The sequence below is a fragment of the Nelumbo nucifera genome, chromosome 3, assembly GCF_055504915.1.
Source record: "Nelumbo nucifera cultivar China Antique chromosome 3, China Antique-T2T, whole genome shotgun sequence".
NCBI lineage: Eukaryota > Viridiplantae > Streptophyta > Magnoliopsida > Proteales > Nelumbonaceae > Nelumbo > Nelumbo nucifera.
Window position 1 is genome coordinate 109,339,770 of NC_142651.1, and position 16,812 is coordinate 109,356,581.

Here is a 16,812-nt window from a genome sequence, read left to right on the forward strand (position 1 = left end):
AAAAGCTCCAGTTCTTTTTTGGCAACCTCCTCCGGTAGGACAAGTGAAAGTTAATGTTTATGGAGGGTTCAAGCATAATAAAAAGGGGAGTTTTGGATCTGTGACAGAGATTCAAATGGTTTTGTTTTGGCAGCATGTTTTGGTCCTGTTCTTGTAGCTTCATCTCTCCAAGCAGAGGCCATAGTTATGAGACAATGTTTGGATCTGGTTAGACTCTCAGGTTTCTCCAACTGTGTGGTGGAATCTGATTGTAAAGAACTTCTCTCAGCTGTCACTAAAATAGATCTCCCCAGCCCAGCAGCAGAGATCTCTTCTCTCCTAAAAGACATTGATAGTGCAATGGGCTTTATGACTGTTTCCTTTTCCTCAGATAGCAGAAAGCGCAGAGAGGTATGCAGGATCGAGGTTTATTTTTGTTTGATTGCTCGGAGGTTTATTTTTCTGTGTTTTTCCTCTCTGTTGCTTCTTTTTTTTTTTTCTGTTACATGTTTGTTAGTCTTATTTGTTTAAATGAAGTACTCCTTTTCCTATCCAAAAAAAAAAAAATCAATTAGTCTTAACCGATATCCTAGGTCCAAACCCATTTGTGATCATCCTTCTCAAAGCTTATTTTATCTAATAATCTGAATTGTTACCAAAAACCAGCTTATCTAATCTAAATTAGGAAGAAGATAAAGAGCCCAGGACAACCTGACACAGAAATCAGGTTGGAATTAAGCAGAGCAGCCCAACCCAAACCTTACAGGCACCAGCTTCGCGGAGAGCCAAGAATAACCACCCTGAGTAATGCGTGAGTATGATCCTGTCTCTGTCCCTGTCCCTCTCTGAATTGATTCCAATCCATCTTATCAAGGTGGTTTCGCCCATAGACAGTGGGAGATGTGCTCTGCTGCACCCATTTTCCTCGAACCGATAACTGATGACTCTCAGTCTCAGACAATACAATCTTTTATTGCGCTGCTAACCTGTAGCACAACTCTTGTCTTTCTTGACCTCAGTATTCAGAGCTCTGGTGCCCACTTAGATTGCCCGTTCCCTGCATCCCTTCCCTGGAACCATTCAAGCAAGGTCTCCCCTCTCCACTTGTCTAACTTGGACATCAGCATCTCCATGCAATCCAGAAAGAAACTATACTGAAAACCAGAATCATTATTATATATCAGATTCAAATGCTCTGCTTCTATAACTATATCAATCTGGATTCTGGCAGATAATTTAATACAAAATGAGGTACTAAAAATAAGCCCATTTCTGCTACATCACATCACTCTATAAGGGAAACAAACCCCAAAAGGGATGGAGCCTAGGCCAAGACTGTGAGTGACACAATTAATGCCCACTAAAAGTATGGGGCTCTTGTAGTCTCTGTACAGTATTCTCCCATCGATTATCAATGTTCAAAGTTGCAAACATCAAACACTCCCTAGCTAACAACCAAAATTTGCGGTTTCCGAGATGGACTGAGGTTCTCCGTCCAGCAAGCAACTAATGGGAGGGATGGTAAGGGTTTCTTGAGTCCCATAAGCATTCCAACAGAAGGGATCATCCACCAGCTCGCCTGCCGCAGGCAGAAGCTCTACCTCAGAGAGGGTGATGTTAGTGCATGCTACCGCGTCGCTGCATGCGAAGTGTATAGGTGGGCTACGCACATCGTAAGTACCCTTTATGTTCTTGTAGGACACATCGGTCACGAACACGGCCGAAGTCTGGTTTAGGCAAGCTTTGGCCAAGCAGTAGTACTGGTCTATGATGATACAGTTCCTGACGTTCTCCATCTGAATGCTGTCGAAACTGATCCCAGACACAGACCCCATTCCCCCTTGCCATGTCTTTATTCGGACCCCATTGTCTGAGTTCCTTATGAAGGCGTTGCGGACTGTTATGTTTGACACACATGCTTGTGAGTTATGCACTCCAAGGCTCCCAATGCTGCACCAAACCAAAACCAATATCAAGACTTTACTCACTCACCTCATCGCCACTCTAACGAATAAACAATTCACCTCAATCAACTAACCCTGTTCCTATTATATGCTTAATTGCGCTACACTTACAACAAGTCAACCCATTTCAATTTACAATAACTTTGGGTCTTTGTAAAAGTAAATGCAATGATTTCTTTTAAGGCCCCTTTTATTTATGCCTTTATATTGGGTCCTACAGTAAACGAATTTTTCAGAAAGTATCAATTCTCCGGGTTACCGATACCCTCTTGAAGGATGGATAAATTGCTTAACATTGGCACTGAAGTTAATCGGATAACTTTTGCCCAAAAAACACTTGCCCAGATAAACTCGCTTACCCAGGTAGGTGAAAATGAATGGAACTAAAGTGGCTCAGTTTTGGATCAATTGAATCATAGGAATATGATCACGTAAACACATACCTAATCCCATGACTAGGCCCACAAGTGACGTTCTCTATGTCGACATCTGAACAACCTGGTCCAATGGAGATGCAATCGTCACCTGTTACCCAAAAAATAAAAACAGGGTCATCATGTAGTCAAGAATTTAAGGTGTACTAGTTGATCAATCAATCATGGTGAAATTAAATTAAAGAATGTGGGTTGGATTGTTTTCTACCGTTTGCTATGATGGAATTGTATATTCCAACGGATTTCGTGTTCTCAATGTGAATTCCGTCTGTGTTAGGACTGAGAGCAGGGGAGGATATGGAGAGCTTTTCTATCAGGACGCCCTCGCAGCCATCGAATTTCATGTGGAATTGGGGACTGTTTTGGATTCGTAAACCACTGACCACCAGATTGGAACTCATGAAGAACCGAATTAACTGAAACAATAAACAAATAAAAAGATCTCCATCAACAATTATCAAACCTTGTTGATTGATGGAAACTTAATGAAATTGGGGTTTTGCCAAAACATCACTTACAGCAGGACTGTTACATGGTCCAGGCAATGACGTTCCATGAGGGCCCTGTAATGGCGTTTCAGCAGAGTTAACTACCACACGAGCAGAATCCCATTGAAAAATTGCAGAAAGGAAACAGTAAAAATACCCTGTGAGGCTTGCAGGGAAGCTCCCACCATTTCTGTCCATTCCCTTCAATGGTACCACGCCCTGTAAAAGTCATCCCATCCACTCGGTAAAACACAAGCCATTGCTTATCACTATCGGATTTCGGCCAGTTATCCGGTCCGTCCGGCGGCATCAGTACTCCATCCACCTTGTCATAAGAGAAATTTTCCAGTTTAATAAATTTCATCGTAATGCAAATAACATTCAGTGTTTTGGAATTTCTGGATGGTTATGTTAATACATTCAATAGGCCACTGATAAATGAGATGCAAGAACAATGGTGGTATGCATTGTTACCTGAAACACGAAGCCCGGCTTACATGGGCCTGATAAGATTGTTGAAGTAATCAAGAAAACATGATCAGATGGTGCAAGAAGAACGCCTGATTCAACCGCACAAGCCGCTTTCCAGGCTGCCATGAAAGCAGCAGTATCGTCGGTGGAACCATCTCCAACTGCCCCAAAGGATGTTACATCAAAAACACAGGGCTCCGAGGTTGAATTCCCTGGATCCGTGGGAGTAGGATCAGTGGGAGTGGGATCATTGGAATTGGGAGGAGTAGCAGGAGGATAGGCAGGGGAGAGCGAAATAGGACTTTCTGCATTAGAGCTCCTACTCTTCTGTTTCTTGTGAATATGCTTTCTTCCTTCCACATTGCCCGGATTGAATGAGAGAAAGGTGAAAACCACACACATAAGCAATAACCCACGAAGGTCCGCCATTGGAGGTGAGATCCGAAGGGGTTAATTAAACAGGCAGTTCTCACTAGTAATGGCGAAACCAAACTTGAAGAACTCTTCTGAGTTGGGTAGGAACCCAACACTTGTATCAAGGAATCCGGAAAATGACAGAAATTCAACGGAAATGTTTCAGAGGGGTTAAAACTTAAAGAGTCCAACAAAGAGAAGAGGAAGAGAAAGCACAAAGAAAAAGGTAAACGCTCATGAGCCTCAACTCAATCCCTCATGAAAAGTGTAAACCGGCCTGAGAGGGAAAAGGGATTACGAATACGAAACCTGAGCCTGAGATTGAAATTTATAGTGGTGCAGTCCGTAAACAGAAGTACCCAACTTTGCCATGCAAAGGCTGACACTTGTCAAGTTCTTATTGATTACAATGTCAGTGTCACCATCTTTCAGGGAAACGTTTTGAGGCTTTTGGGAAAGCTAGCTTTGGCCTCTGGCGTTTCGGAGGGAGGAGACGAGAGAGAGTTCTTCTGTGGCAAATTTTGGCATGAGTTGTGCCGTTGTCAAGTGGGCTTCTCGGCCAGAATCTTATATTTCCATTTTATTAAAAATTGTTTTCGAAACTTTTCTGCATTTTGATTTTATGTGTAGAGAGTCTAGAGACCAGAATCTAGCTGACGTGTGTTTTTTTGTTATTTTCTATTTATTTTTCTTCTTTGCTCAATTTGGTTAATAGTTGATTAATGGGTGAATGTGGAACTGCATCTTCAACCGCATTAATAAGCCTGTGACTTGTGAGCTGTTATTAATTTGTTCTTTTTAATGGGAATGGAAGTTTCTAGACATGAAAGATGAAACTCCCTCCCGAGTTCCGTCTCCAAACCTAATCCATGCTAATTAAGCCGGGCCTCACTCGATGAACCTGCAGGGGACCAAGCTTAACGTTTTAATTGGCATCTATAAATCATCAATGCAGCATCAAAGGCTATGGTTTTTATTGGCAGCATTCGGATCACCTACACTTACACTTTTCTCTTGTAAGGTTTTAAAAACCGGAGTGGAACCATTTTGGCCACCACTTCTCGGGTTAAATGGTTTAGTTGTCTGGTTTGAATGAAGGGTCAGTTCTGATTAAAAAAATAATAATTAAAATAAAAAGGTCAAAATCATTGTTTGGGTCGACGCTGTCCAGGTCAGTAAGTTGCTGATGAGCACTTGTTACATACTGAATGTTTGAGTACAAGAGAAAAGTGTAAGTGACATGGTGTATCAACTGTTAAATAAAAGAGTTTAGGTCCTGAAAGACAAGAAGCTTATATTTCATTTTTTTTTTGGTAGTTTTGGGATTTCACGAGTTTTTCAGGACACAGATCTTTTCAACTTCTTATATTTCGTTACCAAATCGAAAAAGACCAAAATTTGGCCTTTTGAGATTTGAAAAAAGCCTAGCGAAGAGACGAGATAGTAGTAATATTCCACCTGGCCAGTTGCTCACTTGTTGGGAGTTTCAAATGTATTTTATTATTTTGGCTCAGTTTGGAAGGAGTATAAATATAAATATATACAAAATACAAGGTTTTGCACTCTATATATTTGTATTTGTACTCCTTCCAAACTGAGTTATAGGAACGTGCTTTTTTCAATTCTTTATTAATTTCACATACTTTTCTTTTAAAGGTAAATTTTTTAAACTATCCTTATGATTTAGTTAATTGATTAATTTCTACACTAAGAATAGAGTTAGTCAATAAGCTAAACCATAAACATAATTTAAGAAAATTTTCCTTAGATTTGATCAGATTAATATATACTTGATCTTGGAAAGAGAGAGAATCCAATAGAATAGACCATATATGGCCTAATTAACCAATTCCAGCATAACGTTTGAGAAATATACTGGCTAGAAGGAAAATCTCTTCAAGGAAAGCCCTGAAACTTTACCCAACTTTCTAAATTAACAATAAGGATTTGAAGCACATGTACTTTTAGAAAATAAAGATCACTAATAAGGCTTATTAATTTCCTCTTTAACATCATACCCCTTAAGTATGTGTTTGGTATCAATGCATTTTCTTTAAGGTGTTTTCTCTAAAGTAGCGTCATGTAGGCATTTTTTTTTTCTCTCATTTTCTAAGCATTTTCAAACAGTTTTAAGCGACACTTCATATCTTAGGTTCTTTGAAATAATTTCCTAAGAGAACATAATAGTGACATTTCTTATAATGTAGAAAATGTTTCTCATTAATTTTTGTCTATTTGGCTTCTAATGGCTTTTGTTTAAATGACATCAAATAGCATTAAAAAATGTGCACAGAATCCAGAATATTTTATGGGATTTCAAAGCATTGTTGGCAATCTCTTTTTCAACAAGTGTAATAATATGAAAAAGTTCAGCCAGTTGGTAGTTTAACCATGAACTCATTGTAAAGGATGTGTTGTTTCTCCATAAATGGGATGTAAAATTTTTTCAGATGGAGATATGTTTCAGTTATTATTGCATTCAACAAAGAAGATGTAGTTCAAATTAATATTTCAATCTGAAAATTTTACCTTCCATTTTGAGATTGAGTTGAAACAAATAGAGCCAAACAACTAGAAAAATAAAACTAAAGATAATATGGGAGAAACAGTCATCAGTAGTCAAGGTAAGGTAATGCAGGAATCTGCAGTTCAGCAGCTTGGTCGGTGATCAATAAAGTGGTTGCATTTGTTGGCCGTACGTGTCACTCTTAATGGAAACAAACAAGATTTAGCAAAACAATCTTCTATCACTTGATATCAATCAAGGGTTTCTGTTGCAGGCCGCATGGTTGATGTGAATAGAGAGGAACTAAACATTTGGCAAACCCATTTACAGTTTCTGTGTATTGGACAAATGATCCAAATTAATTAAAGGGAATGGCTACATTATCAAGGAGGGAGAGTCGCCCATCACATAAACCCTCTCTGAGAGCTGAGAGACCCACTTGGATAAGTGTGCACCCGTGAACTACCACTAAAATGGAATCTTATTCCCAGTAAAGGAAAAGAGAAAGCAATAAAATAAACCACTCAGTCAGTCTTTCAAACTGTGCCCACAAAACTTGAGATATTACTTTTCCTCAAAACAATATCCCCAGGAGTCTAGTGTCACCGCAAAAACAGCATATCATCCTTAATTGATTAATAATAACCACTTCCAATTAGTCTATCAATTGTTTATTATAAACTATAATGTTGGGTTTTAAGATTATTTTTTAACAGTAAATGAGGCCTACTTTTCTCAGTTTCTGAAGCTAAAAGACACAGCACACCCAATAAAAAAAAGAGGTCGATATGTTGTTATTATTTAAAATTCTCATAAAAACTGATGGTTCAGGGAGGAGAGAGGAGAGAGAAGAAACAAAGGGTCCCTCCTCCTCCTCCTCCTCCTTTTACAGTGGGTTTGGTGATCACTGTGGTGATAGGGAGAAGAGAAGATAGGATGTAAGGCAGTGAAGTGTTGGAATGTGATTGATGAAATTGCTCCATGTCTCGTGACTCTGTATTGTACTTTAGCTTCATATGGGCTTGGGGAAATGAGTGGGGCTGCTGCTCCTAGTCAGGCCTCAGGCGCGCGACAACAGAATTAAACCAGTCACGGGTAGATTCTAAACTTATGGCGCCCAAGAGATGGCCCCCAACCCATTATTAGGCCATTGCCATTTATTAATAGCTAAGCTACACTAAGCTAATAGCTAGAGTTTCTTGGACATCTCACCTCACCCATCGATTATCAAACCAAAGACATAACAACAACAGCTATACCTTTATTATAACAAATTACCAACTTCAGCCACCTCTGTGTTCGTCGTCGTCGTCGTCTAGGGTTTTACAATGTGGGAGATTTTCCGGCCATTTCTGCATAGGAAACCACCGACAGCACCACCACACCATGTAAACTAGTAAAATAAGGCTGGGGTGGGTCTAGACTCTAGAGTTTAGATGTGCATGTGCTGTCTTAGCATGTCACGTGAGAGATTTCACGGGCTCCAGTTAGGTTTCCGCCACCACCAGTATGTAAGACGTTGGGTTTCTTTCATCTGATGAAGTGATTCCGGTGATTGGTAGGGGGATTCAATTTTCGACACTCGGATTCACATGGTGTCTGATGATTGTTTCTCAAGTATATTTTGGGAGGTGAATGTGAATGGGCAAGTCTTCTCTCTCCTCTCTCTCTCTCTTCAGAGTTTGGACAAACAGCTCTCCCTTAATTATCTGATGTAAGCAAATGTATGTGGAGATGACGGGTATGCCATTTTGAGGATTCACGGGTTGGTGTGTTGTGTCACGGGTGGAACCAGCGATAGGGTTTCCACAATTCCACTCCTTGTCTTAGTTAGTACATGGAGGGATCCAGATACTATATATAATTAATAACATGGGCATGGGCATCGGGTTTGCTCCTCAAAGAAACAATAAAAAGGAACTCGACGATTACAGGAGACAGAGACGTTAGACTAAGAGAAAAAATAAAAATAATAATAATAATAATAAGGGATAATAAGCAACTTTTGGGGTTTAATATCAATAAATGTAATATTTTTTAAAAAAATAAAAAATAGGTTAACTTTTTTAAAATAATAAAACAAAACACTGTTCATCATCTTCTTATTGCCATTTGTTCACCAGCATCGTCGCTCACTCTCGCTTGCCACCGCCTCTGCCCATCTCCACCTCTGTTTTTGGCAACGTTGCCGAAAGTGGTCGGAGGTAGAGGTGGCGGCGGCGACAGTGGCATTGGTGGTCATTCCTCTGCCCAGCGCAGCCGCTGCCACCTCTATCTCCACCCACCTCCGGTAATGTTGCTAGAAGCGGAGGTGGCGGCAGCGGCGCTGGTGGTCATTTCTCTGCCCAATACCGCCACCTCCGCCTCTGCCTCCGGCAATATTGCTGGAGGTGGGTGGAGACAGAGATGGCGGTGGCGGCGCTGGGCAGAGGAATGACCACCAGCGCCGCCGTCGCTACCTCTGCCTCCGGCAACGTTGCCGGAGGTGGAGGTGGATATGGGTGGAGGCGGCAACAAACAGTGGTGGCGGGCAGCGGCGAACCACAATGCTAGTGTGATATTATTTTTAAAAGTTAACTTATTTTTGAAAATTTTTTAGAAATATTATTTTTATGGATATTAAACCCCAAAAAATTGCACTTATATGCTATTACCCTAATAATAATAACAGAAAAAGGAAGACATGAAATCGAAGAAGAGAACGAGACGTTAGAGCAATGGAATGTCTTGGTGAAAATGACTCTTGAATGGGTAATTAAGCCATTGAACTGGTCAGACATTGCTGGTCTAGGGTGGATTCGAGTTCAACCAAGTTGAATATATGGTGATTTGAGTTCGATTCACAAAATTAATAAATTTTGAAAAATTATCCAAAATTAAAACAAAATCATCTTATCAAATGTCGGAATGCAAAGTTATGACTTCTAAAAGATTCAATCATCAACTCGAATGGATCAACAGTCAAACTAATTAGATCAAATGGTTCTTAACCAAGTCAACAATTTTTGACCGTTTGTTACTTCCTAGCCAGATAACGATTTCGAACGATTTAACCGACCGAATCAACAACAGATTGAAAACATTGTATATAATCGACAAATTAATATTTTATAGTTCAATTTATTGCTTGAAAGAAAGTTGTTGGTTGATTTGTAAAGATTCTTTCCTTTTTTTTTATTTTATTCTTTGATAGCAATCGGTACTTGTACTACGACTTGAAGGAGACGGACATCTCACATCACATCTGTGGTTGGGGGAGTCAATTCAACCAGAATGGAGGATCCTTTCACGGTGATGGGATGATGAGGTCTTACCATGTGGGGAGGTTGCCGCAGTCGGTAACTCCATACCACAAAGTACTGATTTGTCTCGTGAGTCGCCGTGTAAGACAATATATTCATTCAAATTTACATATTCTATAGTTGAACCCTTTTTTATTATTATATTTATATAATACATTGTTTGTATGGTTAAGACTGCATATACTTCTATAAAAGCTTTAGGTGGGATCTAGCAAGGTCGTTATCTTAGTTGGAAGACAAAGAGACCGCCGTGATTATGCACTTGCAATCGTACAACCACATCTGTCAATTGCCGCTTTGCCCCTCCATACATCCAGGAGTTTTCCATCACATGTATTTTCGTTCTATCATATATAACTAACATTTTTCCTGGCAAAGGACGGTGAAGGAAGGAGGACGATAAGGTGAAGCCTTCAAAAACAAACAAAGCATACATAGATGCAGATATAGAATTCGTTACTCGCTAGGGGTGTCAATTGGATTGGATTTAGTCCGTCCGTCAGGTCCAATCCAATTTAATTTCTGGACTGTCAAATTTATTTTGATTTAGATAAGTTTTAATTCAATATAAATTTATTATGGATGGATCAAGTCCAATCCAATCTAATAAATATGTTGGATTGGATTGGTCCAATCCAATGTCTTGTTGGTCCATTCAAATTGATTTTGGACTGGATGGGGCCCAATCCAAAACCAGTCCATTAACACACTTAGAATTCACATTTGCGTTTCACAGCACATCCCAAATGTGTATCTCATGACAATTACGACAATTACGGGAGATGTTTTTAATGCATGTTGAGATGTGTATATATATGGGATATATAAGTGTTCAGAAAGAATTAGCTGAATTGAATGCAATAGCTGTTTGATAGACTGTATAATAATAATAATAATGTCCAACAACAATCACAACAATACCTAACAACTGTCACGACACTAATCTAAATGCCTAAACATATTATGTGGTTGAAAACTTTGATAATAAGAAACAAGAAATGCTATTAATAAACAGGGAAAATGGGAAAGATGCAGTATCGGAAGAATTTTGATCAATCAAAATTTACCCATGAATTTTGATAAATAACACCTGATTGGCCACTACGTTAAATTTAAGATTCGGTTAACTGGACAGATATTTTTCGGATACCATAACCTTTTCATATCATAATCGAATCTAATAAAAAAGAAAAAAGTATAATTGAGTGATCTTCTCCATTTAGGAACAGGATCTGTTGTGAATACAAGTGTATGAACTAAGCTATATAACCAATCACGAATTAATATATCAGTGTTCAGTACATGTGGGGCCACATCACATGTATTCTCATGTGTATAGCAACAGATTTTACATCTGCCCCCCACAGAATGTGCCCCAAAAACGTTCCACAGCACATTTCAACCATGTATTGGGAACATTTCTCAATGATAAGTATGAAATATGTTCTTCATGCATGTAGAGGTATGCATGCGAGGCGTTTTTGGGGCGTGTTCTGTGAGGAGCAGATGAGATGTGAACTCATACAAACGCTAATATGTTCACTCATGGTTGATTAATGTAGCCCGACTCACATCACAATCGAGTGTTCATATCAGGCCCCCATTTACATGTGTAGGTAGATAAGGATCGATGTTTTAGAGAATCCAGATCTGCTTCTCACAGAGTGTTCCTCACACCTCACATTATGTTGCCAGTCATACATTAAGAACATCTCCCCGTGAAATACAAGTAGGTAGGGATGTCAACCAACCAATTTTGGTTTGGATCGGATTCCAAACCTTATTAAATCGGATTTGCACGGTCCATTATAATTATTGGATTGGGTCAATCCAAAATAAATTGATTCATATTCTTATTGGTTTGAATTGAACCTAAACCAAATTTTCAATAATCCGATCATGAGGCCAACCCCTTGTCCAATTTAAAATCAATCAAAACTGAAGCCAACATAAAATCACTCTTATGAAAGTACTTTTACAAAAGCACTTTTATAAAAGTATTTTTACGAAAACACTTTTATAAAAATACTGTTACGAAAGCATTTTTATAAAAGTGCTTAAAAGTACTTTTATAGAAGTAGTTTTATAAAAGCACTTTCACAAAAGTACTTTTACACGAAAGCACTTTTATGAAATCAAACTTTTACGAAAGTATTTTTATAAAATTACTTTTACGAAAGCACTTTTATAGAAGTACTTTTATAAAAATATTTTTATGAAAGCACTTTTATGGAAGCACTTTTATAAAAGCACTTTTATAAAAAAAAAACTTTTACGAAAGCACTTTTATAAAAACACTTTTATGAAAATACTTTTATCAAAGTACATTTAGAAAAGTAACTTTTCAATGCCAAAAGTGATTTTATAAAATTTTTATAATTCATTCGATTTGAATTGGATCCAATCCAATCCATTTACATGTTAATGGATTGGACTGAATTTGTTTTGTATTGGATTTAGACTGGAATGGATCCAGTCCATTTATAAGTGGATTCACATTGGATTGGATAGGATTGGACCAAATCCAGTCCAATTGACACCTTTACAAGTAGGGGAGATATTGGCGTTGTGCAGCTGCAAATCTGCAACTTGCAAATGTTGTGAGGTTGGATCTGTGAAAGAACAAATCCAAATTCTATTTTAGGGTAGAGGAGCCAAGTTTCAGAATCCACATATCTGAAAAGAGGAAGCCCAGAGGTTTTGCACGTATATCTAATAACATGAAAATGGAAATGGAACTAAAAATCAATTAAAAAAAAAAAGAGGAAAAGTTTTCAAACTTGAAGCAACTATACGATATTCCTTGGAGTTAAGTGTGACTTCCATTTCATTCAATTCGTTCTTTTGCAATAATGTTAAAGCATATATTATTGGTTAATATGTATTGTACGTAATGTTGAAAAAACTACCTTTATGCCAGCTTAGAAAGCCCGGTATTCGGAACCCAACCCATTTTGAGTTATCTCTAAGGCCCAAGCCCAGATTATTGAGATTCATGGTGCTACGGGATCGACGACCCAGTATAGATGTGATGAGTTGGGATCTCCTACCAACAACACACGTTTCAATCCCGCTACCAATTTCATCTAACACCGCACATCACACCATGGGACAGGGACCCATTATAAAAATGGGATCTGCCATGTGCGGTGTTAGATCAAGTTGGTAAGATATTGGAAAGTATTTTGTTGCCAGTTGATCCGGACTGCACCCCACAATGTCCCACGATGCATCCTCACCGTATATTGGAAACATCTCCCAATGATAATATCAGAAATGATGATGTCATCATCTGGAGATGTTCCCAATACACGACACGATATGCTGTTAGACGTTGTGGGGCGTGGTCTTGTGGGGGACTGATTTAACTGCCCTTCTTAACCCAAGAGTGAGATAAGGAAGATAAAATGGTTAGAGTGTTAAAATTTCTAGATTTAGAGCAGCCCTAAGATTGATAAATCTTCAATATGGCAAGTAGACCTTGTAATTAAGCATATAGACCTCACCAAACTTGAAATTATGGTTTTTGAACCGTTATTGATTCACGTGGTCAGACCAGTTTTATTTCACCCCTGAATCCGTTCAATTCACATAATGGTTTTTGGCTATTTTTCATTTTTTATATTGCAATGGACTGTTCACCCAAACCGGATGGTCAAACTAATGGCCCAAAAACTGCAGGTTAAAGCGGTTCTAGTTCCAGGTTGGATTTTAAAACATTGTGTATAATGCATTGAAAATTTTGTACTGTGTAGATGTTTTTAGGTCCTTCTGACATAAACTTTTAAATATTCTTTTTATTCTATTTTCTATCACTTCTAGGTTTTGAGTAGGGGTGCCAACCGTATTCGAAAATCTGATTTCAAATTCGAGATTCGACATAATTGAGTCGAATTCGGATAATTCAAATATCTAATCGTCAAATTCCGATATGACCTGATTCGATTTGATAAATATCCAAATTTGACCAATTATTTAATTCTTATTTATAATATATAAAATATTTAAATTTTTTATATAATTTATAATTTTATATAAATAATGATAAATTATATAAATAATTTATATATTTATACACTTTATATAAATAAAATATTTATTTTATATATTTATTAATTACATAAAATAATTAATTGGTCAAATTCAAATTGAATCAAATATTCAAATATTTAATCAAATTCAAATATTAATTTTCAATATCCATCTGATATTGAATCGAATTCGGATACAGATGAAGGAAGATTTGGCCTGACCTCGTAATCACTCAACACGTGGCAAAGGCAAACAGCTCGGCACAAGGAGCCCGAACTCCCCACAAGGAGCCCGAACTCCCCACCAGCAATCCGAACAAGGAGCCCGAACTCCCTACGAGGAGCCCGAACTCCCTACTAGGAGCCTGAACTCCCTACGAGGAGCCCGATCTCCCTACTAAGAGCCCGAACTCCCTACGAAGAGCCTGAACTCCCTACTAGGAGCCCGAAACTCCCAACGAGGAGCCCGAACTCTCCCTTAGGCCCCGAGCCACACAAGGCAATGACCCGAACTGGCCCGCCTCATGGCAGTTCGGGACACTCCCCTATCCGAACTCAAGACTTCACCTCGCTCGCCACTCCAGCACTTCGCCTCCAGGACGCCGAACTGAACAGACGTACCATACCTGACACCGAGGAGGTCCGTATCCAAGGGCGGCACACCTGACTGACTTGGGATCTGACGCTTGACAACTGCACTTCAATGGTCACCTGCCACCGTCACCGCCAGTCACAGAGATGGCTCCGACAAAAGGGAGCAGTGGCGGTTCTATCCAGTAGAGGGGATGACACCCGAACTGACAGGAGCCCAGAGGTAATCATACCCGACTTGACAGAAGCTTAGGAGTGAGTGCACGAGGTGGTTATAAAAGGCTCCCTACCCCCCAAGAACAAGGTACGTGAACTTTGCGCCATCTGGTTTTATCTTGCCTAAGAATTCTAACTTGAGCTTCGGAGCATTCATATCGGGTTCCCCCTGGAGCTTCCTCATCTTCTCTGTTTCAGGCTCCCTGTAGCTCCTCATCTTCTCTGTTTCAGGCTCCCTGTAGCGTCGTCTGTGGGAAATCACTTCTAAAAGCCTCCCTCTAAACTCTCATAACCTCTTTTCTCCAAAAACCACAACACTCATGGCTTCTTCCAGCAATGCCGGACGTGGCACGGAGACAAACACCACCGGGGAACAACTTCAAGTCCCCGTGGTGTGCGTCGGACAGTTCACCATCCCCCTTTCGGTGGATGGATCCCCAACTTGAATGCGCCACAAGCAGTGGCGCCCGTAAACCTTCCTGCCATGAGCATCCCCTTTCCTCTCCCTATCGAGACAACCTTTACTGAACCAACTGCCGTCCCCCTGGCAACCAACCAAAACCAGTTGGACGACCTGATGCAATGCATGCGGGCAATGCAAGCCCAAATGCAACAATTCCAGCAACACCAGCTCCAGCAGCACCAAGTACTGCACAACATCTCCCAGTATCGCTATCAACAGCAGTTCCCCCAATTGCCTCTGAACCAACCACTACTTCCACCTCGGCACCCTGCTCCGAAGCCGGTTAAGGCCTCCCCAAAGGATGGACGCCCCCACCAGGGAAAAGCCTCCCGGCCCCAGAACCCCCCTAACAGCCATGCCTCGTCCCCAGGCCAAAGAGAGAGAAAAATCACCCCCGCCTCGCAGCTCGCAGGCGGGTTAGGAACCTCGCCCGCAAGGTCAGCACCTCGGCACTCCAGGCCCGAGTTCCCGCTCACGGAGAACCGATTCAGCGCCCTGGAAGCAGACTACCAGCATTCTAAGCCCATCGAGCTCGGCAACACAGAGGCCAACAGCACCAGTACCAGGCCCACTCAACAACGAAGGCGTCAGCGAAGTCGCCGAACTGCCACCCGTGTCCTGCCCGAGCTCAGAGGTAAGGAATAGACGAGCTCGAACGAGGTAAAAGCTGCCCCAATTCTCTCAGTTCCTTCCCCCCTCGCATCAGAACTCCTGGCGGTCCCCATGCCCAGAGATTTCAAACTCCCACCTTTGGACAATTATGATGGGTCCTTCGACCCCAACGACCATGTTGATGCTTTCCAGTCCCAAATGCACCTCGCCAGGGCCAGTGAATCGTGCATGTGTGTGGCCTTCACCACCACCTTCAGGGGGGTAGCCCGCACTTGGTACAGGAACCTGGCCCCCGGGTCGATAAGATGCTGGGCCCAATTCGTGCAGGTCTTCACCGCACACTTTGTCACCAGCAAGCGGTGCCCCAGAACAGAGGAAAGCATCTTTGGAGTAGTCCAGAGAGAAGGAGAATTCATCCGGGGCTACATCAAGCGGTTCAATGAAGCGTGCTTGCAGATACCGCGGTTAGACCCCGCGGTGCAACTCGCGGTGGCCAAGAGAGGAGTAACGCACAAAGAGTTCAAATGGCACATAGTAGCTAACCAGCCCGCAACCGTGGCCGAATTCCTCAAGCTCGCGGATAAGTTCATGAGAACAGAGGAAGAAATCAACCAACGGACCGAAAGCGGGAATGAGAAAAGAAAGAGGGAAGGTGAGCCCTCTAACCTAGTCGACAAAAAAAACCCGGCCCGGGAGCCGAAGCCGAACCAGTCGTTCCGAGCTCCCTTAGCAGTTCGGACGGATTACACGCCGTTAAACACGAGGCGGACCGAGATCTTAATGACGATCAAGGATGCCCCATACGTAAAGTGGCCACCTCGCCTAAAGGGAAATCCGAACGAGAGAAATAAAAATTTGTACTGTAGTTTCCATAGAGACCACGGTCATAGTACCGAACAGTGTAATAATCTCCGGGACGAGATAGAGGGACTCATCCGTCGCGAATACTTAAGGAATTTTGTACAGCATGATAATAATAATAACAATAAGGCAGGTCGGCAAGGGGAGCACGGAAAGGATGCCCCCGAATCTAGCAGTAGACCAGCCGAACCGTTGTAGCGATAGCCTCTGGAAGAGAGGCCAGTTCGGGGAACCATCCATGTAATACTGAGAGGTTCGGGGGTAGCAGGGTGTACTTCGGCAGCGGCCCGGACGTCAGTTCGCGAAGCAGCCCAAGAGGAACAGAACCCCCCCAAAGAGACCAAAGACTGAAGAGCCGATCTTCTTCACGGAAGACGATGCGCGAGGGGTCCACTACCCCCACGATAATGCGCTTGTCATAAAACTAAGGATCAGCGACTTCGAGGTCAGGCGTGTACTCGTGGATTCGGGCAGCTCGGC

At 41.1% G+C, this 16,812-nt stretch overlaps 1 protein-coding gene across 1 annotated transcript; it reads right to left on the bottom strand.

Moving 5' to 3' along the window:
• Positions 1–583: 583 nt before the first annotated feature.
• Positions 584–4,263, bottom strand: LOC104607093 (polygalacturonase At1g48100-like). Its single transcript, XM_010272601.3, has 6 exons — positions 3,340–4,263; positions 3,023–3,190; positions 2,896–2,940; positions 2,586–2,793; positions 2,387–2,468; positions 584–1,929 (listed from the first exon to the last, which is right to left on the bottom strand). The coding sequence occupies exons 1-6, from the start codon at positions 3,763–3,765 to the stop codon at positions 1,428–1,430; spliced, it is 1,431 nt and encodes a 476-aa protein (XP_010270903.1). The 5' UTR covers positions 3,766–4,263; the 3' UTR covers positions 584–1,427.
• Between the last annotated feature and the right edge of the window lie 12,549 nt (positions 4,264–16,812).